The sequence below is a fragment of the Rhinichthys klamathensis genome, unplaced genomic scaffold (assembly GCF_029890125.1).
Source record: "Rhinichthys klamathensis goyatoka isolate OS25496 unplaced genomic scaffold, OSU_Roscu_1.1 h1tg000352l_1, whole genome shotgun sequence".
Lineage (NCBI taxonomy): Eukaryota > Metazoa > Chordata > Actinopteri > Cypriniformes > Leuciscidae > Rhinichthys > Rhinichthys klamathensis.
The window spans coordinates 1258964-1286590 of record NW_026606863.1 but is presented as its reverse complement, the minus strand read 5'-3'; the positions used below and the strand labels follow the sequence as shown (position 1 = coordinate 1286590).

Here is a 27627-nt window from a genome sequence, read left to right as displayed (position 1 = left end):
GTCGCGTTTGTCATATAGTTCTTTACTGTCGTTGGTGTCTCTTTATAAATACACCAACGAGACCAGCAGCTCTACATTCATCTAGCCTTGCATCTTCCTCGTCTTATTTCTTCCCGGCAGTGTAGACGCGGTATATCTTCTTCGCCATTACGTATGTGTGCTCGGCAAGACCGTTTTGTGTTTGAGCGCCCCCAAGTTGTGTTCTACTGTAACTTCAGAAGCTCCACACACGTGAGTAAAAGCGCCAATCTCATTGGTCGGATAGTTTTTGACGTGGCGCGTCAAACCAAAAAAACGAACCCGAGGCGTTTTTTTAAAAATGACGCTTTTACGTGTGGCGTTTTACGCGTCGGTGTGCACACTCACATAGGCGCCCTTTGTTTAGTCACAAGGCGTTAAACGCCGGCGAATAACGCGCGCGAAATTCGTCCCGGTGTGAACAGGCCTTAAATGCGCAAAAACTGTTTCCCTTGCAGTTTTGCGAAATATTTCTTTTTCGAATCACCTGAAAACCCCCCTCATGCGAGCGTAAAAACGTATTTTGCGATAAATGGGAGTTTTTGCGAATTTGACGTGTTTCCATTGGGCGTATTTTTAATTCGCAATTTCAATTTGCGCAATTTGAAGGGTTTCGCGGCTACTCTTCGGTTCACTGCAGTTTTAAGGAGAAATACTCAGCAATGCTGTCGACTTATGAATTTACACATGGTTTGTCTTAAAGCATAGTAAAAACACCACACAGACATATAAACAACATTAAAAGCTGGATTTTCACCTCAGGGGGACTTTGAGAACTGGCTGAAAGGTTCTTTGGCGAACCAAAGATGGCCGCTCTACATGTATATCTGTCCGTGTGAACACACTTCAGTAATGAGGGATCCTGCCAGTGGCGTAGCAAGTCAGTCCCGGGCCCATATGCAAAAAAAATTTGTACGGGTCCCCCTAACCCTCCCCCCAGAGTGGCGTATGTATGACACGCCAATTCGTATTTCCATTTTTGGCGTGCTATCAACACGCATAATCGCTTTTCAGCGTGTTTATCAACGCCGTTGACTTAACGTTATATTACTGTATATATAAATATATGACCTACCCCAACCCCGTCCCTAAAACCTACCCGTCACTGGGGTTAATACCATTTATGAGTCTTCCCCTAACATCCAAGGAAAAAAATATTGCTCCACAGATGTATGAATTTTGCTTCGTTTCGCTCGGACATTTAACGGCGTACACGTACGCGGAATCACTCGGACGTTTAACGGCGTAGACATACACGCAAAAGATGACGGTTAATTTCGGCGTGGACACACGCGGATAGCTCAAAATGCGTATAGATAACCCCCTACTTGACTTGAAAGTGGCGTGTATGTTTACGCAAAGTCATGATGTCATGTTAGACGTTCACTGTAGTGTATCAAGAAAATACCATACCAAACAATACCATAAAAAACACTCTACCCAACAACTTTTCACAACCAGAACGGAACAAAAACGAGTCTAAACCAACCAAGGCTCAGCCAATGTCAATAATAAACTACTGATCTTGGCACCGCGGCCCAAAATGTAAAAAACATAAAACTACTTACTCATTTAGTTGCATTCTCCGGGCCTTTCTTTCGGCAAATTCATCCACGAGCAATTAGCTAGCGTCTAGTAACCTCTCTCACACTGTGTTTTCTTTTTTTAATTTGAGCGGCGATGCCGTAAAAAATGACGGTACGGTTCTACGGCAGCCGCGGGGTGCAAAAAAATTTATAAACGCATATATGCACACAAGAAATGGCGGAGAAATTAGACATTATGGAGAAACAAGAAATTATTACACATGACATGCATACAAAAAATATATTTATTGTGGCTACAGTTTAAAAATGAATTAACTCGTTTTAATTAAAAGTTCCCCATGGGCGGGCCCCCTATCGGCCCGGGCCCATTTGCACGTGCATACCCTGCATGCCCAGACGCTACGCCACTGGATCCTGCTGTTGGGGTTTTTATGGTTCGTAGGGCAGAAACATTAATATTCGGACATAATTTTGAAGCGGCTGGAATGTAAACAAAAGCCCTCAGCGTCCGGATCGCCTGTTAATGAGGCCGTGAAGGAATGCGGAAGAAAGACAGCGCTAGTATACGGCGACGGCCTCTACACACACACACACACAAACAAACACACTTACAGTAAGGCTGAGGCGTACGCTATCTTACACACACATCTACTGTACGAGAGCCAGCTTTTGAAAAGCTCCGGCACGTTCACTCGAGTGAGTCAGAGCTCAAGTATTGAGAGCGAAGAAGCCTGATCTGAAGAGATGAAGCCTGTGGTCAAAAGATCCTCGTTTTAGAGTAGAAATGCTTTCTTATTGAAAACATTACTTGAAAAATAAGTTCCTTACCAAATACAAAAAGTGTAGACTAGGGGAGACCGGGGGCCATTGTAACTTGCTGTAACATTTGACTTCTAAAATGTATCCAAATATTTCAAAAGGTTCATGTGTTACAATGTCGCCCCTATATATAAAATCCATCAGTGCCTTGTTTGACCAATCAGACTGAATTTGTTGATTAAGCTATTATTTTTTAGTCATTTAAAAAGTATTAAACTCGTTAATTGAGATTTATGTAATTTTGAACACTGTAAAAAAAAAAGTTGCTGCCTTAAATTTTTAAGTACAATCAACTTGGATGTTTAAGTCATTTCAACTTCAATTAGGCTGTTAAACGGACTGATTAGCTAAATGTCTGGTATTTGTTGATTTAAGGGTATTTTTATATTCACACGAATAATTTATATGTTAATACTTTCTAACTTATTAAAAATACATATTTTTTTAAATCATTACGTAAAAATGGTATTTGTTGATTTGGTGTTTTTTATATTCACCCCAAAAAATAATATATTGTTTTGTGTACTTTTAATAATTTAAACTCATTTAGGGAAATGTATGGAATTGTACATTAAGCTAATCACTTAGTGAAATTTCGTGATTTTCTTTTTTAAATTTAATTATTTAAATTATTAAATATACCCAAGTAATTAATATCGTATTTTTAAAAGTGCATATTTTGAATAATTTTAAGTCATAAACTAATGAAGTGAATTTGTTGATGATGAATCCGTTCACACACACACACACACTATTTGCTGAACTTGTCTTCGGCTCCTTTTGTTTTCAGGAGTTTTTACGGGAAGTGTGTGTGGAAAGACGTGATTTGTGTGCCAGACCTCAGTGACAACATTTATTCAGACACCTTCAACATTTTTCACATTATCACAGTGTATTCGCTATAGTTTTGTATAGAAAATGGTAATAAAATATGACAAGATCTCAGAGTTATTAAATCAGTTGATATTCCACTGGTTTTGTCTGTCCTTTGTTAGACTCTCACACATGAATTATGTTGAATATCTGTCAGCTGTTTAATTTAACTACACAATTAGATAATACCAGTTTAGCTCAACCAGTGACCAAGCAATGCTTCATGTTGTTCAGTCTGTGTGTAAAAAGAGCATTAGCAAATAAAGAAAACACACTTCAGCAAATCATGGTCAGCTCAAAGTGTCCTCTCCTCAAACTCCTCAAGTTTTGCTCTCCTCACTTAAATGAACTATATTGTCCTGCACACACTAGTAAAACAATATACCTGGAATCTGAATCATTTTTGGTTTGACTGCATGTTTACCCATCTTGAGCCCATCGCCTTGAGACGAGAGAGAGAGAGAGAGAGAGAGAGAGAGAGAGAGAGAGAGAGAGAGAGAGAGAGAGAGAGAGAGAGAGAGAGAGAGAAGAGAGAGAGAGAGAGAGAGAGAGAGAGAGAGAGAGAGAGGAGAGAGAGAGAGAGAGAGAGAGAGAATTCTGCTATTGTTCGTAGAATTCTGAAACGTTGATTAATTGTTCTATTTACCTTTTTTATTTTATTTTTATTTATTTATCTATTTATATTTTTACTTTTTATGTATGCATGTATGTATATGTATGATGATTGGAAATGCTTTGGCAATACATTGAAACAATTGTCATGCCAATAAAGCACATTTGAATTGAAATAAATTGAGAGGAGGGGAGGGGGGGGGGGAGGGGAGGGGAGGGGGGGGGGGGGGGCGAGAGAGAGAGTGAGAGAGAAGGAGAGAGAGGGGGGGGGAGTGCGGGGAGAGAGTGAGAGAGAGAGAGAGAGAGAGAGAGAGAGAGAGAGAGAGAGAGAGAGAGAGAGAGAGAGAGAGAGAGAAGGGGACAAGTGAGAGTAAGAGAGAGAGAGAGAGAGAGAGAGAGAGAGAGAGAGAGAGAGAGAGAGAGAAGGGGACAGAGAGAGAGAGAGAGAGAGAGAGAGAGAGAGAGAGAGAGAGAGAGAGAGAAGGGGACAGAGAGAGAGAGAGAGAGAGAGAGAGAGAGAGAGAGAGAGAGAGAGAGAGAGAGAGAGAGAGAGAGAAGGGGACAGAGAGAGAGAGAGAGAGAGAGAGAGAGAGAGAGAGAAAGTCCCTCACGCACTGCACGTAGCAGGATCATGAAAACACAGCTTCCTCTGGCTTCAGGCCAACAGCATCCGGGGTTCACAGTTCATCTGTGTGTTCCTCTCACACACGAGGTGGAGGTTTGGTAGCCTCTGATCGAGTCTTCCGAGAGGTTAACGCACGACATGTTGTGACGCTCAGGAAAGGATTGCCGGGGTCCAGCCTTCAGACCTCCTGCAGTGTGTGTGTGTGTGTGTGTGTCTGTGACTGAATCTGTCCTGTAGAAACTGTGCCCAATCCAAAGATAGATAGGCCTGTGCAATTACTTGTTGTACTTTTTATATTTGAGCAAAATTATTTCCCTTTGCATAATCACCTAAATAATTAAAATCTTAAAATAAAACATGTATTTGTCAAACTGTTTAACATTTAAGTATTTTTACTTTGTGGTAGTATTTAAAAACTTAGATTTATTGAGTGTTTTTAAGTTATATTTTGGGGTTTTATATTTTTATAGAATATTTATTGAATTTTGTTTTTTAATAAAAAAATGTAAAAGTGTATTTTTAATCATTTAAAAATCAATAAACTAATTAAATTATCAAAATTGTAAAGTATTTTTACATTTTGGTAGTATTTGTACAGGCTGTCTTAAATATTTGTATTAATTTGTTTTGTTTTTAATTCACCCAAATAATCGAAAAGTAAAAAAGTAAGGAATTTTTTTTAAGTACTTTCTAAGTCCGGTTTGTAATAGTGAGATCAGCTGATAACATGTTAAAAGCCAAGAGTTAAAAAAAAAATTTGTTAAGAAGCAAGTCTTGTGTTTTTACTCAAGCAAATCTGATCAAACGCCTTCATGAGTTCTCAAGAAAAGTGTTTTATTAATGTTCACTCAATCTTAAATCCTTCCATATTGTAAACAAGGGACATAAGAGCAGAAGTGAAGGAAACTGAGATGGATGTTTTCATTCTGCAGGACTGGGATGTTTGTTGCTATAATAGTATGTGTAGAATGTGGAAAAACTTGCGTCATTTCTGTTGTGAGACTTTGACGAGGCTGATTTGGGCTGAAAACATCCCTCTCAACACGTTCACATCATCACATCTGTCCCAGTGTTTGAACATCACTCCATATGACCATCCGACACGTGTGTGTGATAAGAAGCTTTGCTTTTGACCTAAACCACTTCATCTGAAGTCCACATCTTAAAGGGATAGTTCACCCAAAAATGAAAATTCACCCATGATTTACTCACCCTGAAGCCATCCTAGGTGTGTATGACTTTCTTCTTTCAGACGAATACAAACAGAGTTATATTAAAACATGTCCTGGCTCTTCCAAGGTTTATAATGGCAGTGAATGGCTGTTTAGAAGTCCATCAAAGTGACTCTATCCATCGTAAAAGTGCATTTATATAATAACTAGCTTTCGGCCAAACGAACATACGGATTCCATTTACGCCTAAAGAATGTCAGATGTCAGAAGTAGTGTAGTGCGTCCTGGCGTAGCGTAAATATCAGCAATACTCAAGTTGTGCTTAGACTTAAGATAAATTTACTTTTATGATGGATATATGTACTTTTATGATGGATAGATGCACTTTTATGATTGATAGATGTACTTTTATGATGGAAAGATTCACTTTTATGATGGATAGATGCACTTTTATGATGGATAGATGCACTTTTATGATGGATAGATGCACTTTTATGATGGAAAGATTCACTTTTATGATGGATAGATGCACTTTTATGATGGAAAGATTCACTTTTATGATGGAAAGATTCACTTTTAACGATGGATAAATGCACTTTTATGATGGATAGATGCCTTTTTTTATGATAGATGTACTTTTATGATGGATAAATGCACTTTTATGATTGATAGATGCACTTTTATGATGGATAAATGCACTTTTATGATGGATAGATGCACTTTTATGATGGATAGATGCACTTTTATGATGGATAAATGCACTTTTATGATGGATAAATGCACTTTTATGATGGATAGATGCACTTTTATGATGGATAATGCACTTTTATGATGGATAGATGCACTTTTATCATGGATGGATGCACTTTTATGATGGATAGATGCACTTTCATGATGGATGGATGCACTTTAATGATGGATAGATGCACTTTTATGATGGATAAATACACTTTTATGATGGATAGATGCACTTTTATGATGGATGGATGCACTTTGATGGACTTAAAAAAGAAACAGCAATTCACTGCCATTATAAAGCTTGGAAGAGCCAGGACATTTTTTAATATAACTCTGATTGTATTCGCCTGAAAGAAGAAAGTCTTAAACACCTAGGATGACTTGAGGGTGAGTAAATCATGTGGGCTAATTTTTTGGGTGAACTATCCCTTTAAGAGTTTGTTTCATTAGGGGTGCACAATCTATTGTAACTATTTTCATTAATCTTGCATTTATAATATTTTATTTGCTTGCATATCAAAATTCTGACTATTTTCTCTGTTTTGTTGACAGGCAATGGTGGCGTGTTACCCGGCTAAAGGCACTGGATATGTGCGCCATGTGGACAACCCGAATGGCGATGGGAGATGCGTCACATGCATATATTACCTTAATAAGAATTGGGATGCCAAGGTAAGTGAATCATCTGTAATTCATTGCATCCTATTCTTTTTTTTTTTTATGATACATAAAATTTAACAAAAAAAGATACAAAAGGAATACATTGATAGAGCGGGTTACAATTCAGATAACAATAATCAAAACAGAGAAAAATAATAATAATAATAATAATTCGAAAATAATATATACCGGTATGTGTTCATCCATCCCAATACCATTGCATCCTATTCTGAAGTTTGATATGAAAGATTGTCTGGCTTTGCCATGTTTAAAGCATGCTTTATCTGTAAAAGCGCTATAGAAAGTTGTCATGACTCTGACAGTCGGCATGAATGGCGAGCGACTGCATACGTGCCAGTAGGCCTGCTTCATTTCGGCCTAATCCCATTAACCTCAGAGATTGTAATCTCCAGAGAAAACCAGGAGGAGAGTTACTGAGTCAGGGAAATGAGCCACGAGACGCATTACACTGGAAAACGACTCGCGCAATTAATGCATTATACCTTTTAAATATGTTTTTTAAAGATTGCATAAATGTCCTGTCGCACAATGTTTTTGTATACCATGCTCGTTGACTACAGTTCTATTTCATACATTAAATCCACCATATTTACCTTTAGTTGCCTGGTTTTGACTCTAACCTGCTGCCTTGGTCCTGTTTTCCTCAGATGGTCTTTTTCAACAATAGATTTTCAGAAAGTACACATTATGTTGCATAGCAAAGATAATACTTATAGTTAGTTGCTCCTATACACCTACAGATATTATGGATCTTGAATTTGCTTTAAGATATTTTTTTCCCCTTCTCTTCTAAATTATATATACTCATTTCCAATTTATGTAGGCTAATTTAATAAGTTAATATTTTATTTGTGAAATACTTACATACGTATTTATATTTATATATATATATAATATATGTGAGTGTGTGTTGTGTATACAAATCAAAAATGTTATTTTATTTATTTATTTATTTATTTATATATACAGTATCTCACAAAAGTGAGTACACCCCTCACATTTCAGCAAAAATTTTAGTATATCTACTCAAGGGACAATACTATAGAAATGAAACTTGGATATATATACAGTAGTCAATGTGCTGCTTGTATAGCCGTGTATATTTACTGTCCTCTGAAAATAACTCAACATACAGCCATTATTGTCAAAATAACTGTCAACAAAAGTGAGTTCACAGTGATAAGAGCTGTATGTTGTTTAACCATGCAAAGCCACATGTCCTGTTCATCATGTTCATGTTTTTGTCAGCTTGACATGACCATACAAATGTGTGTCTCTTGTATTAGAGCAGTTAAAATGTGTGCTTTGAGTACAATTCTCTCATACTGACCACTGGATGTTCAACATGGCACCTCATGACAAATAACTCTCTAAGGGTTTGAGAATTAGATTTGTTGCTCTCCACAAAGTTGACCTAGGCTATAAGAAGATTGGTAACCCACTGAAACTGAGTGACAGTACAGGACAGGGTCACACAGAGGCTTTCCAAGACGGGTTGCACTCGTAACAGGCCTCGCAAGGGTCAAGTCGAGTCCTCGTGCTGTGCGTCAGGTGCAGACGCTGGCCTCAAAACACAGACGCATGGTCATGCCAGCATTGCTTTAGAGGTTGCAGAAGCGGAAGGTCAGCTTGTCAGTAACAAGTTGGTTTGAACAAGTCGGCTCACAAGAAAGCCCGCAAACAGTTTGCTGAAAGCGACCTGTCCAAGGGCATGAATTACTGGAATCTTGTCCTGTGATAAAGATAAACTGGTTTGGCTCAGATGGTGTCCAGCATGTGTGGCGATGCCCTGGTGAGGAATACCAAGAAGATTGTGTCTTGAGTCGAGCATGGTGGTGTTCACATCATGGTCTGGGGCCGCATGAGTCAAGTCATCTTCATTTATATAGCGCTTTTAATGTAGATTGTTCCAAAGCTGCTTTACAGTGATAATAGGAAATTAAAGTAACAGAGATTGTTTTTGGCTTTATGACAGCTCTAGAATAATTTATTTTCCAGCTAAAGTTAGTTTTAATTGATTCACTTCCGACGCAATGATCATTAGTTATTATAGGGGCCGCTAACACGACACCCTTTTAACAGAAAACCCTTAAGTTCACTCTACGCAAACTTTAAAAACGCAAACCTGTGAGAACGCTGAACATGCGTATTAAGAGTTCATTCTATAGGTGTGTGTGTTTGAATATATGTGCGCAGGCATGTAGTCCTTCCCTAAAAAAACAACAACCCTCAACAAACTACTTGTCTGGCCTTAAAATGTATAATACAGTATTGTATTACTTCGGCGTAGCCACGCGAACCGGAATTATCCTGACAACGATTATCTGTAGAGAGGTAAAGGGAAGGAGGCCTTCACAGGGAGAGTGACACTTCAGGACTGCGTTGTCGTCGCGTCCAGACGCACGTCCTTCATCAGATCTGGATACGGCCTGGATCCGGCGGACTGTGGTAAACCTCGGGATAAACAGAGACTATGGCTCAATCCCAATTCACCACTTGCGCCTATTCTTGTCCCGATTCTTGTTGAGATGGAGGGGTAGGGCTACATAGCCCTCGAAACGGAGATTTTTCAGAGGCACACTCCAAAACGGAGGGCTACGAGAAAGTACACAGAATGCATCGCGAATCACCGGCGAGATGGCTTCGCAAACGGTTAAACATTTAAATTTAGCGCCAGATGACACCACCATGCACTTTATTTACTCTTATAATAATAATATAGTCATTTAAATTAAGACATTGTATAATAAATTACCTTTCCAAAACAGAAAAGACATACATTTCGAGGGAGGAATGTTATAATCATCATATTTCCTCAAAGTTTTACATGGAGAAATCCTGTAAAAACTCCGTAACGGCAGAGCCATCGCCGACGACTGATGACGTATCGGGTTCATGAAGGGTTGTTCCATTTCGTAGGGGAATATTTCAACCCCTCGGCCCTTGTAACTCTGTTTTAAGGGCCAAGGGGTACACTCGAAAACAAGGGGTAGGGGCAAGGGGTGAATTGGGATTGAGCCCAAGAGTGCTGCTGGTACTGGGAGCTGCTCTTCATTGAGGAAAACATGGATTGCAACAAGTACTGTGACATTCTGAAGCAGAATATGATGCCCTCCCTTCAGAAACTGTGCCGAACGCCAAGATGACGACTGCCTTGCTGAGGAAGCTGAAGCTGATGGAGTGGCCAAGTATGTCTCCAGACCTGAACCCTATTGAGCATCTATGGTGATCCTCAAGCAAAAGGTGGAGAACACCATGGGCTCTATATTGCACCCAGCCCAGCGCAATTGACCGACGCATGTATCATTCGTATTTTGCACCCGTGCAAAGCGGGCTTTTCCCTCCACAGACGCACGCCGGCAAACTAGGGAATGAACTTGCGCTCCCTGGGCGGGAGGAGGCGTGTTCCGGCGCAAACATTCCCTGGTGCTATTTTGCAATTCCAGAAAACAATCGCGCCACTGACCAGAAAAAAAGCTAGTCTAAAGTCAGTGGCGCGTTGCGCGTACATTCAGATGCTATTTTAAGCGCGCATGCTTGGCCATAATAAAGAGTGTGAACAACGTGCATACACTGTAGATGATTCTCTCATCTACACAGATGCATTTTACTTTTTGCAAATGATACATTATTATAAGGAAAAATATTAAAACACGAGGGAAATCATTGTTGTGTCTATGACGATGGGAAAAATAGGCATAAAGCTTACACATTTACCCAAATTATTATATACATGTTTAACCGAAGCTAATTTGGGTGGGTTTGTCCCATACCCCAATGTCACTTCTCTTTCTTTTACGGCCCTGACGAGAACATCGATCTCCTCGGCTGAGAACCGATTCTGAAGCGCGCCTGGTAAATGCGCCGTTATAATAGTATTGCGCCATGGAACAAGCGCACCTCGTTCATCATGCTCTTAAAGGGAATGTGAGATGACGCTCTTATTGGTTTGTTTCCCGTTTTGCGTCGAGCGCAAGAGTCATTTATCCCGCCGGTTAAATAGCAACAGCGCCGAGATCCGCCCACAAAGTTACTTGCGCTTTGCGCTTGACACTTGCGTTTTAGATCGTTAAAATAGGGCCCCATGTGTCTAACATTCAGCAGCGCCGAGATGCCAGGATGGAGGAGTGGAAGAGGATCCCAGCAACAACCTGTGCGTCTCTGGTGAACTCCATGCCCAGGAGGATTAAGGCAGTGCTAGATAACACTGGCGCTCACACTGTGGACACAGCTTTGACATGTTCACTTAGGGTGTACTCACTTTTGTTGCCAGCTATTTTGTCAATAATGGCTGTATGTTGAGTTATTTTCAGAGGACAGTAAATATATACGGCTATACAAGCAGCACATTGACTACTCTAAAATATATCCAAGTTTCATTTCTATAGTATTGTCCCTTGAGAAGATGTACTAAAATGTTTGCTGAAATGTGAGGGGTCGGTGTACTCACTTTTGTGAGATACTGTATATATAAATACAGGTGAAACTCAAAAAAAATGTAATATCGTGCAAAAGTTAATTTATTTCAGTAATTCAACTTAAAAGGTGAAACTAATATATTATATAGACTCATTACATGCAAAGTGAGATATTTCAAGCCTTTATTTGTTTTATGAAAATACAAAATTAGAATATTGTGAAAAGGTTTTCATAAGCCATAATCATCAAAATTATAACAAATAAAGGCTTGAAATATCTCACTTTGCATGTAATGAGTCTATATAATATAGTAGTTTCACCTTTTAAGTTGAATTACTGAAATAAATGAACGTTTGCACGATATTCTACTTTGTGTATATATACACTCATCCTCCTGTAATGGTTTAAGTTGACAAACCAAATTTGATTGTAACATTAACTCTCCAATTAAGAATTATGCAACATTTTGTAATTTTTTTAAAACAATATTATTATGTGACATATTTGAATGATGCAATATCAGAAAAATAATTGAAATAACAAGCATTTATACATTTAAAAAAATATATACATATTACTTTTTTTTTTTAAATACGAGGATATTGCATATGCTTTTTGGATGCTGCTTTACAGTCAGATCATTTTTGCTTGTTGGCAGATACAAGATATATGTTGCGATCATAGTGATTACTGATGGTGTATTCAGATAGTAAACTGTTTTTAAAGCACCATACACTGTAAAAAGTGGTAACCTGCAACTGTTACCTAAAAGTGAGTACATTTCTACCAGATTTAACCTATAAAAATGAATTTTGCTGGTATAGATTAATTTCTGTCATGACAACTCATTGGATGACAGCTAATTGGATATGACATTCGCCCCTTTCACACATACAGTCTTTACTGGTAAATTACCAGTAACAGATCATGTGTGAACAGGACCTTTTCAAATATACTGGTAAATTTTAACGGAAAAGTTGTAACATTACCAGTAAATTACCGGTATTTACTAATACGTTAATAAAATCTTGTTAACATTAGTTAATGCACTGTGAACTAACATGAACAAACAATGAACAGCTGTATTTTATTAACTAACATTAACAAAGATTAATAAATACAGTAACAAATGAATCGCTCATGGTTAGTTCATGTTAATACATTAACTAGTGGACCTTATTGTAAAGTGTTACCAAAAGAGTGTTAAACTGTAGTGTATGTTGGTTCAGTGATGTATGTTAGATAATGTTTTTGACTTGAATAAAACCAGTTCATTTACGGTAGATGTTACCACTTTTTTTCAGTGTATAGGAAAAAAATAGCTGACATCACAGCATTTTAAAGTGTACTTCCCTGATGATGTTGCACTTTTATTTTTTATTTTATTTTTTATTCGCATGCATGTGCTCAGCTCCTTAGAGAGAGAGAGCAGTGTGTGTGTGTGAGCAGCGTGCCGTTCGTGTGAAAGCTTCATATTCTCGCACCCTCGGCGTACGGGTCTTTATCCAGCATGTGCTCTCTTCCTCTCATCCCTGTTCAGGAAGGCCTCGCGCCGCTGTTTCCTATCCTAGCCTCCTCCAGACATGGCCTCTCATTGTTTGTGTCGCTCTGTTATTTTCACTAATGGAATTTATCATTATCACTAAAAAAGCTCCAGTCACGCACTGCTGAGTCGACTGTATTGTCAGCATGATTTCATGTGAGTTTATGATTCATAACGGCATCAGAGTCAAATCACATTTATATGAAAAGGGGTGATTTATTGTTTCAGAGGGAACATTTTACAATAAGGTCTCATTTGTTAACATTAGTTGTGCAAACACCCACTCAGAACACCCTAGCAAACGCCTAGTAGCAACCATCCAGAAAACAATAGCAACTGGATAGTAACACCCTAGCAACCACTTAGAATACCATAGTAACCACAGAGCAACACACTAGCAACTGCATAGTCAAACTTTTTGGTCAGGCTTTCTTAAACCTTAATACAGTTAGTTGAGATTGTATTTTTTAACCACACAGAACACCCTACCAAACGCCTAGCAACCATCCAGAAAACCATAGCAACAGCATAGTAACACCCTAGCAATCATCTATCTTCAAGCTCTTAAAACTAACTCCAACTTTCTGGTCAGGCTTTCTTAAACCAAAATACAGTTAGTTGAGATAGTATTTTTTAACCACACAGAACACCCTAGCAAACGCCTAGCAACCATCCAGAACGCCCTAGCAAACGCCTAGCAACCATCCAGAACAGCCTAGCAAACGCCTAGCAACCATCCAGAACGCCCTAGCAAACGCCTAGCAACCATCCAGAACGCCCTAGCAAACGCCTAGCAACCATCCAGAACAGCCCAGCAAACGCCTAGCAACCATCCAGAAAACAATAGCAACACGCTTGCAACTGCATAGTAACACCCTAGCAATCATCTATCTTCAAGCTTTTAAAACTAACTCAAACTTTCTGGTCAGGCTTTCTTAAACCTTAATACAGTAAGTTGAGATAGTATTTTTTAACCACACAGAACACCCTAGCAAACGCCTAGCAACCATCCAAAAAACCATAGCAACTGAATAGCAACACTGTAGCAACCACCTAAAATACCATAGTAACCACAGAGCAACACCATAGCAACAGCATAGTAACACCCTAGCAGTCATCTATCTTCAAGCTCTTACAAACGAACTCAAACTTTCTGGTCAGGCTTTCTCGAGCCGAAATACAGTTATTTGAGATTATATTTTTTATGTACCTTTTGTCTAATACTAAAGCTCATAAGTGATTGATCTTATTCTGTGTCTTTAGGATCACGGAGGCATACTGCGGATATTTCCAGAGGGTAAAGCTCAGTTTGCGGACATCGAACCCAAATTTGACCGCTTGCTTTTATTCTGGTCCGACAGACGAAACCCTCACGAGGTCCAGCCGGCGTACGCTACAAGGTACATGCACAAACACACACACACACACACACATCATGCATTTTCACATATCATGCATTTTTCCCCTTAATAACTCATAAACTTCTCCTGTGTTTATAGATATGCCATTACCGTGTGGTATTTTGATGCTGATGAGCGGGCGAGAGCTAAAGAGAAGTACCTAACAGGTCATTTCACCCCAAAATATAAAACTGTCATTATTCGCTCACCCTGAAGTCGTTCCAAACCTGTATGCTGTTATTAAAGAGGATGTTTGAGCAGCAAATCTTTTAAATATAACAACAGTTCCAAGAAGAACCATATCGTTTTTGTAAAATTAGTCTTCTGAAGTCGTATGATAGATTTGTGTGAGGAACAGACTGCTCTCCGCCTTCAAATCTTGTTCTCTATCCTGAATATTCAAACTGAGAACATGATTTGATGTGAAAATCTAAATTGTTTTTCATGGTATTAATGCTCTTCGGTAATTTTTTACTGAAAAATTCAACTTTTTTTGTATTTTTTACTTTATCAGAATGGTATGAAACTTGGTAAAGGCTTTGGCACTTGCTGTTTGATCACACACACACACAAATCATGGTCATGATTCAAAAAGGTTAAATATTCCTGAAAAAAATAGTCACACTTGTACGGAAGCGTATTGCATTCACTTGAGGAAAAAAAATCTGCTCTGTTTTTCTGAATTAACGAGTTAATTATCTCAGAATTACGAGATAATTTTTCATGGAAAAAAAGTTCTTGCTCTGTTTTTCTGAATTAACGAGTTAATTATCTCCGAATTAGGAGATAATTTTTCATGGAAACAAGTTTTTGCTCTGTTTTTCTGAATTAACGAGTTATCTCAGAATTAGGAGATAATTTTTCATGGAAAAAAGTTTTTGCTCTGTTTTTCTGAATTAACGAGTTAATTATCTCCGAATTAGGAGATAATTTTTCATGGAAACAAGTTTTTGCTCTGTTTTTCTGAATTAACGAGTTATCTCAGAATTAGGAGATAATTTTTCATGGAAAAAAGTTTTTGCTCTGTTTTTCTGAATTAACGAGTTAATTATCTCAGAATTACGAGATAATTTTTCATGGAAAAAAAGTTCTTGCTCTGTTTTTCTGAATTAACGAGTTAATTATCTCAGAATTACGAGATCATTTTTCATGGAAAAAAAGTTCTTGCTCTGTTTTTCTGAATTAACGAGTTAATTATCTCAGAATTACGAGATCATTTTTCATGGAAAAAAGTTTTGCTCTGTTTTTCTGAATTAACGAGTTAATTATCTCAGAATTAGGAGCTAATTTTTCATGGAAAAAAGTTCTTGCTCTGTTTTTCTGAATTAACGAGTTAATTATCTCAGAATTACGAGATAATTTTTCATGGAAAAAAAGTTCTTGCTCTGTTTTTCTGAATTAACGAGTTAATTATCTCAGAATTAGGAGATAATTTTTCATGGAAAAAAGTTTTTGCTCTGTTTTTCTGAATTAATGACTTAATTATCTCAAAATTATGAGTAACTCATTAATTGATAAAAACAGAGTGAAAAAAATGTTTTTCAAGAAAAATGTATGTCATAATTCTGAGATAATTAACTCGTTAATTCAGAAAAACAGAGCAAAAACTTTGTTTTCATGAAAAATTATCTCGTAATTCTGAGATAATTAACTCGTTAATTCAGAAAAACAGAGCAAGAACTTTTTTCCATGAAAAATGATCTCGTAATTCTGAGATAATTAACTCGTTAATCCAGAAAAACAGAGTCGATTTTTTTTCTTCAAGTGAATGCAATACGCTTCCGTACACTTGTATTGTTCACGGTCAAAAATAAGCGCATTTCATCTAGTGGAAGCGTTTGGTACTGCGGCCGAACACAATCTGACTGAAAGCTCACTTTTTTGAGATATCAACCTCAAATTTGGAAGAAAACTCGTTTAGGTTTATGGCTTTGATTTTCTCGCAGTTTTAGAGTCTCCTAAAACATGTTTTGGAAAATGTTTTTCACTTCAGCAATAATCTGTCAAGTGTCGTCTTTAAAAAGAGACCAAACTTCAGTCTGTGATCCAAAGCATTCAAGAATTAGGACAATTTAAGTTGTAAATTTCATTTTCAGGTCTATTCTCAAACAGTGAATAAATGGATTATAACTACTGCATAAATATCATTTAGTACCATAAAATCCACTAAAAATACAAAATATTAAATAAAAAGATTATAGCATGACCATATTCTACATCCCTTAATCAGCCAATATCTAAACTTAACAACTACCTTACCAGTACTAACTATTAATGAGCAGTAATTAAGAGTTTATTGAGATAAAAGTCCTAGTTAATAGTGAGAATTGGACCCTAATCTAAAGTGTGACCAAAAATGTTTTCAGTAAATTTTTTTGAATGAATGAATCAGTTGTTTTATTTGCAATAATAATGCAATGAAACATGCCAAAGTGTGCCAATATCATTTTTGGCCAGGCTGTCAATCAAAGAAATTATGAACACATGCAACAACAAGAGAAAACCAACGAAATATTAATATCTGATTATGTTGTAGTCAATGTATGCTTTTTCCTGTGAGCTTTTTTTTTAATCTACATTATTTTATTATTTTTCTTCTTATTATTATTATTTTTGCACATAGTAAAATAAAACTTGTAGCTCTTCATGGCCTCTTTGCCAAATAATTTCGTCAGATAAATACCTTAACCAAGTTTAGTGTTTTGTTCTTCCCTCATTTAAAATAATTTGCTCATATTTTGATGGCTTAATCAAACTTGTAGAGTCATTAAAAACAAATGTTCCCTCCGGACGTCACTTTTAGCCACGGCTGTGTGTTATTTGAGAGCTTTGAGGATAGAAGATTATCAGGAAATAATGACTTATTTAGTTTGAAGTTAAAATAGAAATTGTGGGTAAATGTAAAGGGTAAATTCTTTCCTCCTGGTTTTCTTGTTGTAAAGGTGCTGGAGAAAAAGGAGTGAAGGTGGAGCTAAACAAGCCGTCTGAACCGAGCTAATCAAAGTAGCATTAATCCGGACTTTTCCTGGTTACACACGGCGTGGAAAAAGAAGAAGAGGGATTCGGAAAAGGCAGCGGGTGTCCGTGACGAAGCAAGAGAAGGAGAGGAGGATTGAATTAATAGAGATTTAAAACTCTGCAGAATTCAACCCCAGTTCCTGGAAAACCAGCTAACTTTGAATATGACGGTTTAATTTGACTTTTAATAAGGTACAGTGCTCTGGATTTCATTCTCATGTGACTGGAGTCACAGCGCTTCGGAGGAAGGCTTCAAATGTTCAAAGGAGAAATTTTGTATTATTTTTTTTTGCTTTTGGATCTGGGACGAGTTTCTGCATTTCGACCTGATCTTCATAAATCAAGTTGCACATCTATGCATGTTACTTCTCATCTCCACTGGTCAGAGTGTCCGTTCGTACTGAAATGCACCCGATGCCAGCGAGGTAGTGGACCTTCGGCATGTTTATACTGGCAGATGCATCATGGGAATGTCATCTGCAATCCTAACTTTGTTACATGCACAGGGTCATGGGTTTAAATTCATCAAAATAAAAGTTTGCATTTTACACATTGTTGCATTTGTAAATATTCTCAAATATATGCTTATTTTTCACGTAAATATGTGATATTTCTCCATCTGCTGCTGTACAATAACAGGTATTACTGATCAAAATACAAAATGGTCAATTCAGATCAAAATCAACAAAGTGGGTGTTTTAAATATGGAATGACAGAATATTAACTGGACTGATTTTTGTAACCGCCTTTAGATTTTAACATGACGTACACAAAAAAACGTGAGATTCACTGAGACTTTGTGTGTCTCATCTGATCTCGGCTCTTTTACGGGTCTTTAGGGAAATCAGGAACAACGGATGGAAAGGGCTAAACCATGCCGCCTTGTGGCAAATACAGTATGTACATTCATAAATCAGGTGAGAAAAACTACAGCCATGGTCAAATACCCCGTCATAACAGATATCTAGGGTTTAATTTGTATTTTTAGTTATAAAAGATTAAAGTAAGTAATTTAAGAATTCTTAAACAGTAATATTCAGGTAAAAATATTACATGAATAAAGTAATCAATTGTAAAATAAATCATTCCATCACAAAATAATTTATTTTCTTTTTTTACAATTCAGATTAATGAGCTCTGCCAGGAAAAACACTGAGTAATTTATCTATTATATTTCGATACAGAGAGTTTCATGATAAAACAGAAATAATCTTGGACAGTATTATTACATTAAAATTTAGGCTATTCATTTACCAATTGTTTCCATAATTATCCATAATAAACCATAGTTATCAATATGGTTACTTAGACATCAGTAAATACAGATTTAGTTTAAGTGAAACAATAGAAGCTTTTTATAGAAGTCTCGTTTTCATCCCGGTTAAATCCAGATGGCATATCTTTAGACGTGGTGTAAAACAAAACTGTATATTTATGTAAAAATCCCAGTCACATTTGCAGAGATAATTATCAGTTGTCTTACACTATACAGTGAGCTTATATTTGGCAGTATTTTACTGAATCTCTGAGGTTTCACTGTATCTGTGTATTGACTGAGTAAAAGCCCAGGATAGAGAGGTTGAGTGAATGTAGCGTGGACTCATTGTGTCCGAGACGCTGTAGAAGAGCAGAATCCCTGCACTGTGATCCACATATACTTCACAAAAAAATGTGAATATCGTGCAAAAGTTCATTTATTTCAGTAATTCAACTTAAAGGTGAAACTAATATATTATATAGACTCATTACATGCAAAGTGAGATATTTCAAGCCTTTATTTGTTAGAATTGTGATGATTATGGCTTACAGCGTATGGAAACCTTTTCACAATATTCTAATTTTGAATTTGGGGTTTTCATAAGCTAAACCATAATCATCAAAATTATAACAAATAAAGGCTTGAAATATCTCACTTTGCATGTAATGAGTCTATATAATATATTAGTTTCACCTTTTAAGTTGAATTACTGAAATGTGAAGTGACGGAAAGCTAAAGAACAAATGCATGCACTTTTGTCTTTTAATAAACTGTGTATATTATCCAATTGGTTTTTATGGAAGCTTGTTTCCGCCACAGAATAAAGCATTTTAAAAGATAATTGCGACTTTTTATCTCACAATTGCTGACTTTATTTCTTAGAATTGCGAGATATAAAGTCAGAATTACGTGATATAAAGTAACAATTACGTGTTGTAAAGTCAGATTTGCAAGATATAGTCAGAATTGCGAGATGTAAAAAGTAAGAATTGTGAGATAATTTGTTTTTATTCTGTGTCGGAAACAAGCTTCCATATATAGATTTTTATAATGTATTTGAATTCACAAAAAAAGTTCTCAACTTTTAGGAGTTAGTAAACTAAAAAAAAAAAAGTCCATGCAAAAAAGAAACTGAGTTTTTTTACAGTATACAAAGTGAACTTATTTACATCCACACAGCAACATAGTGCCGGCCCAGATCCGGCCCGAATCTGATACGCATGGAATCCACATGTGCCGGATGTGGCTTGGGTCTGGGCCTACACTATGTTGCTGTCTGGGATCTTCTTAATAGGTTTAGATCAGGACTTGACAATAAAATTTGTGCTGGTTTGGGGTCAGTTCGGCAGATTTCAGAAATCGACATTTTATAGGCTAATTGGTTATTAAACAAAACTCAAGTGTGCATGTACTCAATAAAATCAGTCATCGTGATGTTACTAAACACACAGGCCCATGCAGAGCAGGCTGGCATTGGTGCTGACGTCGTCGATGAGCACAGGTGAATATCGTTGGTGTTACAGGGCTTCGGTTTCGGCGTGGGTTTGCACGTATTGCGCATAATTTTACTCTTTTTTTGTGCTCACACCAAAATTTGTGCACATAAAGCCTCCTCTCCTCTGAGTATTCGTGTAAACACAGTCAGTTATGTTTTAAAGGGGCACTTGGCAACTATTTCAACTTAATAAAAGAGTCTCTATCGTCATCACCGGCGGCCATCTTGTCACAGGCAAGCTTTCTGGCGGGCTCTGTGGTGCCTGATGTAAGATGAGTGATCAGCACGAACACAAATACTCTTATCTCGTTGAAATCTTGACGGATTTACCATCGGTTTGGTTTCTTACAAACGTTATTAACGTGGCGATAATTCTGGATGATTATTTATTTACACACTTATTGTTCATAAGTATGCAGTGTCATAACTACATCTCTGACGTTTATAACAAACCAAACCGTTTGAAAATCGGTAGAAAATTGAGCAAGTTATGGTTATTTAAAAAGTACATGCACCATTAAAACACAATGTTACGAGTGAGCGAGCTGCCTGTGACAAGATGGCCGCCAGGTGCGGACGTCGACCTCCATTGGCCAGCAGCGCCGACGAGACATCTAGCCTTTATTATGGATATCTATGTGAGCAGCGGTAGAAAGCGGGAGGAAGGCGAGTGTTTTTTACGATAGTGTTGTGAAATATACACTCACCGGCCACTTTATTAGGTACCCCATGCTAGTAACGGGTTGGACCCCCTTTTGCCTTCAGAACTGCCTCAATTCTTCGTGGCATAGATTCAACAAGGTGCTGGAAGCATTCCTCAGGGAGTTTGGTCCATATTGACATGATGGCATCACACAGTTGCCGCAGATTTGTCGGCTGCACATCCATGATGCGAATCTCCCGTTCCACCACATCCCAAAGATGCTCTATTGGGTTGAGATCTGGTGACTGTGGAGGCCATTTTAGTACAGTGAACTCATTGTCATGTTCAAGAAACCAATTTGAAATGATTAGAGCTTTGTGACATGGTGGAAGTAGCCATCAGAGGATGGGTACATGGTGGCCATAAAGGGATGGACATGGTCAGAAACAATGCTCAGGTAGGCCGTGGCATTTAAACGATGCCCAATTGGCACTAAGGGGCCTAAAGTGTGCCAGGAAAACATCCCCCACACCATTACACCACCACCACCAGCCTGCACAGTGGTAACAAGGCATGATGGTTCCATGTTCTCATTCTGTTTACGCCAAATTCTGACTCTAACATCTGAATGTCTCAACAGAAATCGAGACTCATCAGACCAGGCAACATTTTTCCAGTCTTCAACTGTTCAATTTTGGTGAGCTCTTGCAAATTGTAGCCTCTTTTTCCTATTTGTAGTGGAGATGAGTGGTACCCGGTGGAGTCTTCTGCTGTTGTAGCCCATCCGCCTCAAGGTTGTGCGTGTTGTGGCTTCACAAATGCTTTGCTGCATACCTCGGTTGTAACGAGTGGTTATTTCAGTCACTGTTGCCCTTCTATCAGCTCGAACCAGTCTGGCCATTCTCCTCTGACCTCTGGCATCAACAAGGCATTTCCGCCCACAGAACTGCCGCTCACTGGATGTTTTTTCTTTTTCGGACCATTCTCTGTAAACCCTAGAGATGGTTGTGCGTGAAAATCCCAGTAGATTAGCAGTTTCTGAAATACTCAGACCAGCCCTTCTGGCACCAACAATCATGCCACGTTCAAAGTCACTCAAATCACCTTTCTTCCCCATACTGATGCTCGGTTTGAACTGCAGGAGATTGTCTTGACCATGTCTACATGCCTAAATGCACTGAGTTGCCGCCATGTGATTGGCTGCTTAGAAATTAAGTGTTAACGAGCAGTTGGACAGGTGTACCTAATAAAGTGGCCGGTGAGTGTACGCCGCACAGCTGTAGGGGGAACTTGATTAGAAAACATGCGCCAACAGAAGTGAAAATCAGCGAAGAAATGGCTAGAGTTGCCAAGTTCCCATTTAAGTGAACATAAACAGTTGAGAAAGAAAACGCATGTGTAACAGTATATTGGATCCGTGCGTCAAGTCTTAAAGTGACAGCAGCCTAATAAACCTGCTGCCAAATTATGAGATCATATTAAACAGTATCTTTATGGCAGTTTTCCCCATGGTATTGATGTCCAAATTGTGGCCAGTGAACATGCTGAGTGGCGAGTAACTTTGGAAAAACATTAGCCAGAGTGGCTGCTGGGCAAAAAGCCCTGGTTCAGATTGATAGGTTTCAGAAATTCCCATTAGAGTGGATAAACTTACATCTGAGGTATTCGTCTCTGGTTTCATATTCAGGACCAAGAAAGATCTGAATGTGTTTCACTATGAAAAACAAACAAAACACTTTATGTATTTAATGCTCAGGTCAAGAGAGTACGTCATTAATATTGCATGAACTTGGATAAATGAATGTCACTTGTGCCAGTGATGTTTTGTATCTGATGTCGGGAGTACTGGTTCATTTTGACTCTGAATCTAGATACAGATTTCCCAAAGATATCAAAATCCCAAAGTCATCAAAGATCCAGAGAGAGAGAGGGATTGGAAACTCTACACAGACAAGAAGAAAGAAATTCCTTCATACTAAAACCAATATCCACCTTTTTCCCAACAAGCTGCATTATGGGTTTAGGTATGGCTTAAATGTGGGGTGAGCTATATTTCTAAAACGCTGTTGGACATTGTTGAAATTTGAAATCAACTCAAACAAACACTCTCTTCATTGCTCCGCCTCCAACACTGCAAAAAAGCTTTTCTTAATAGGCTATATGCACGCATAAGTTCCGCATTTGACGCAAGGATGCTCGTCAGTTTCCGGTTGGGGAGATTAAAGCGGAGGAAAACCGAGGAAAACGGGATTATGGCAGAGTCTTCAAAATTTACTGTCCTCCCGTCTTTGAAACGAAACTTTCATACGTTTAGATGTAATTTTATATATAGTTATGTTTATTTAATATAATTTTAAAAAGAAGCATAAACACAACGAGGTGTGTCTGTTTTGTCAGTTTTTGTGACTAACGGTTCTTTAGTATAACCATGGAGTATACAATTCAATATAAATTCTCGGTATTGCATTGGACTCTATGATCGGCGGAAGTTATCGAGCATCCTTGACCTTCACCGGAAATACCGCCGTGCATAGAGCCCATTAGTATTTTTGACTAGTTTCCAGTCCAAATATCAAAAAATTCTTAAATTAAGATGCATTTACTAGATAAGTAAAATGCCATAAGATTTTATGTCTGGTTTAATGGGGGAATTAATCAAAATTAAGTGAGTTTTTACTTAAAAAAAGCAAATGTTAGCAACATGCTAATTCATGCTCGCAATGTGTTAAATCATTTTAGCAAAAACATGCTAACAATTGGCTGAATCATGTACAACATGCTAATTCATTTTGCCAACATGCTAATTCATATACCATTCATATAATAATTCATATATATATATCAATTCACCGCCTATACCATATGGGACGCATATTTATGTAAAATAAATATGATGAAAAGCAGTTAATACAACGTTAAGGGAACATTAGGGAAAGATTAGTGGAACGTTCTGCAAACCTAAAAAAAAAAACATTTTATTTCTGTTACGAAAACTTTCCTAGCTATCCAGCAACAAACATTACAAATACATGGTTTGGGAACGTTCGGGAACCAAAAAATTGTTACCTGGGAAGTAACTTTGCAACTGCATGTGTTATCATGTTGCTAGCATGTTTTAGCACATTGCTAACATGAAATTACACATTTCAGTGTAATTTTAAAAAAAAAACCTACAGAGAACCTACATGTTAGTAGTGTCTAAAGTGGACCATTGAAATAAAGTGTAACCAAACCAGTAGCAATGATGAGTTTAATTCCATCATCATCATCATACCTGCAGCTTAGTGGTTTCTTCTGCAGCTGATATAGTCTCATGGTTTCTGTGTTCATCCAGCATACACAGAATACAAATACACTTCTTGTCGGTACGACAGAAAACCTCCTGAAGCTTGTGGTGTTTTTGGCAGATCATCTCCTGCAGTCGTCCAGTAGCATCGATCACCGTGTGTCGTTTACCAGGGTGAAACTCCTCATGATGCTCAACATGAGTGTGACAGCAAGAGTTCAGACACACCAGACAGGACTTGTGTTTGCTTCCCAACTGTGTCTTCAGTTTCTCCAGCATTTCAGCAATCACCTAGCCTGGGAAAACCCAGACAACTTCCGGCAAATTTAGATTTGCTCTGAAAGTTAGTCTGGCAAAGAGCTCATTCAAGCCCATAGATATAAACACTAGATTTCACCTTGGCTACGGCAGTTCATTGGAACGAATGCGTCAATAGAGCCGCCATCTTGAAACAGGGGAACCCCTCATCAGCGTCAATGTAGGAAAAGGTCTAACGGAAATAAAATCACCATAAATCGTCATGAATGCGATTTTCTAGTTGTTTTGGTTCGTTCCAACGGTCAGACATGTAATTATTATAGAGTCCAGAGAAATTTTTAAAAAAAAAATCTAAATTTCACAATCTTGTGAAATGTAATCCCTTGCTGTCTGGTTTTTAGATTTCGTTAGTGTGAACATCCGTACGCAGCACAAAAGTCCGGCATCATCCATGAATTCAGCGTTACCTAGCTACTTCCTATGACAAGACCCCTGTTCCAAGATGGCGGCGGTTTTGACACATGTTTAGAACCCCAAGGCGACATCTAGTGTTTATATCTATGATTCAAGCCCATTTCCAATCCGTCGAAATCGCGGCACCAATCAGAAACGTCGGGACGGGCTTTACACGATGACGACAGCGCTGGGATTTTGAAGCAGATTTTGTAGCCTACATTACAAAGATGGATGCCGCCGTCGAACATCACTCGTTCCAATCAGCTATCGCGTCTGTTTTAAGCGATTTGAACGTTTCCTTTTAGTTAAAAACCGAGCAAAGAACAACACTCGGAGATGTTTCTCCGCCGCTCTGCATACGTCATCTCCTTCATCGCTCTGATTGGGTTTAGGTCTATCCGCCACGTCCGTTGGTGACGCCCCTCTGGAAATGATTTGTCTATGACGCTTTGCCAGACCATAACTCAGTTACAACTGAGAATGGTCTGGTTTTAACCAGGCTAGCACGCTGATTTCTTCCCTAAATCAGGCCTCGGTGTGAAGATCCGTCTGCACTGCAGACAGCTGTAGATTCCCATCGGATCATCCTGATTCCAGTAATACACTTCATACAGTAACTGTGTCCACATGGGATACTCACTGGATCCTTCAGGACAGATGAACTGGTCCTCAAACACTGAAATACTGAAATCTGCCGTTTTACAGAACAGTTTAGTTTCTATTTCTCTCTGCTGGAAGGTTTATATCTTCTCGAATGCAGGGTGTGAGTTATTCACAGTTGTATGGTGTGATTTACTGTTGTAACATTATCTTATCTTCTCTAACAGTACCATAAGGAAGCGGAGTAAGAAATAAATTGCATAATAAATAGAAATCTGTCGTTTTAATGTTTTACCAAGCCATATTTTGTCCCTTATGACAAATTCAACAAAGCTAACAAATGTGATGATGCACCTATGGAAGAAAGATAATGACAAATGTTCTCTCTAAAAATGCAAGCACTGTTAGTGCAATGGTTTTTTTTTTTGTTTTTGTTTCAAATACATTTGTCATTATTTTACTTTCATATGCATCATGAATATTTATAGTATTTACCATTATCTTCTATTGTAACTAGTATTTTTCATCAAAGAATGTTATCAGTCATGCAACTGAGGGTTAAGAGTTCAAAGTATTTTTTATAGATGATGACAACATTATTTGTGTGCAAACAGGAGCACTGCTGTTATTTTCATAACCTCTGCATGTGTGTGGTGTCACCAGCAGGTGGCGCTGCTGAACTGCAGATCAATCTGAAACCTTTTAAATCCGCCATTAGAAAACCTTGTGAACCTTTCAGACAGGGTTTTGGATTAGTCAATGAGATGCACATATCATAACAAACAAGAATATTTTTATTGAAACTCACACAAATATATACAGGCTATATGTTGACATATTATTCAACATGTATAAATGTGAGTCTAAGAAACCCAAGAGATACAATGCAATAGTTGTCTATGTACCTTCAGAGCTTGACCTCTAATTATACAATACATTTTACAAGAAAATGAGCTTCATTTGCATTGTATTGTTGGGTTCCGTTGTGTCACATCAGTAATTTATGCCTTTATGCTAATATACGGTAACAAGGAGAATGCAATTGTTTATGAATTCTGTTTCTAACCCGGTGACTTAAAGGGGCATTATGCAGAAATCCCGTTTTTGTCAAACAGCGACCCCTAGAGTTACTCTGGAGTACTTGAATTTAACGTTACTGTCGTGGCCTGTTACATAGTATACAACTGTCGTGGCCTGTTACATAGTATACAATAGTACATTGTGTTTAATTTGTCGTTTAATGAGATATAATATATGTTGGTAGTGGTGAGAATTTTCACGTGATTAAATACATAGATCCGACAATTTTAATGGTCCAGAGGCAGAACTTTTGCCAAGTGTGTCAGAGGTTCTGGGTTCTTATCGGTACTAGTAGTATAGTTTATTTTCCTCATCAAAACCGATTGTTTATTAGTGGTTGTATTTTAAGCAGGGACATGTTTTTTGTGCATTAGGTTTTGTGATTTCACCATAACAAAATATAGAGAGTCTCTCAGTCCCCGCAACGGATTCAGGCGCGCGTCACAACAGAACACTTATGTGCACCACTGATCGCAGAGGCAACGAGCACTTTGGTCACTTGATTTCAAAAATAACACATTTCAGATCGCCTCTTATTTAACAAACGAACGAAATGAATGCTCTACTAGAGTTACCTGGAAATGTTTTATTTGTTTGTAATGGTAACGTTACATCCGTGCCGCGAGAAGTTTCAATGGGGACATAACACACCCGCAAATTATGCCTATGCTCGTGTCCGACTCCTCGCTCGGTCAGTCTGCCGTTTCCTCTTTCTCTGTTCCTCCGACAATGCTTTCCTAGCTTTCTGCATCTTATATGCCGGGTCAGCCATGACGATAGTGTGACAAACTCCATCCATCTATACCTTGTTCCTGTGTGTATGTGTGCAGTTGCCGTAAAGGAATATGTTACATCGCGAGAGCTGATATCACGCGATACTTCCTGACGCGGCCCGCCGCACCGAAGTTGCAAGTGGGATTTTTTCGCTCACAGGCACCAGGGGGGGTCGAGACGCCCACCATTCAACCCGAAAGAAGTTATATAACCATTTCAATAACTCTGAAGCTGTTCAGTTAAGCTAAAAAAGCTGCATAGTGTCCCTTTAAATCACAATAATATATGTTATTTTTTGATTGAGTAATTGAG

The 27627-nt window shown here is 38.1% G+C and overlaps 1 protein-coding gene across 1 annotated transcript in view; it reads left to right on the top strand.

Annotated features, from left to right (window-relative positions):
* Positions 1–17966, top strand: part of egln1a (egl-9 family hypoxia-inducible factor 1a) — a 30041-nt gene extending 12075 nt beyond the window's left edge. Inside the window, exons 2-5 of the mRNA XM_056232687.1 lie at positions 6957–7076; positions 14311–14447; positions 14547–14614; positions 17390–17966. Coding sequence (XP_056088662.1) covers positions 6957–7076; positions 14311–14447; positions 14547–14614; positions 17390–17445 — 381 coding nt within the window. The 3' untranslated portion in view covers positions 17446–17966. The remainder of the gene's footprint in view (positions 1–6956; positions 7077–14310; positions 14448–14546; positions 14615–17389) is intronic.
* The last annotated feature ends 9661 nt before the right edge of the window (positions 17967–27627 follow it).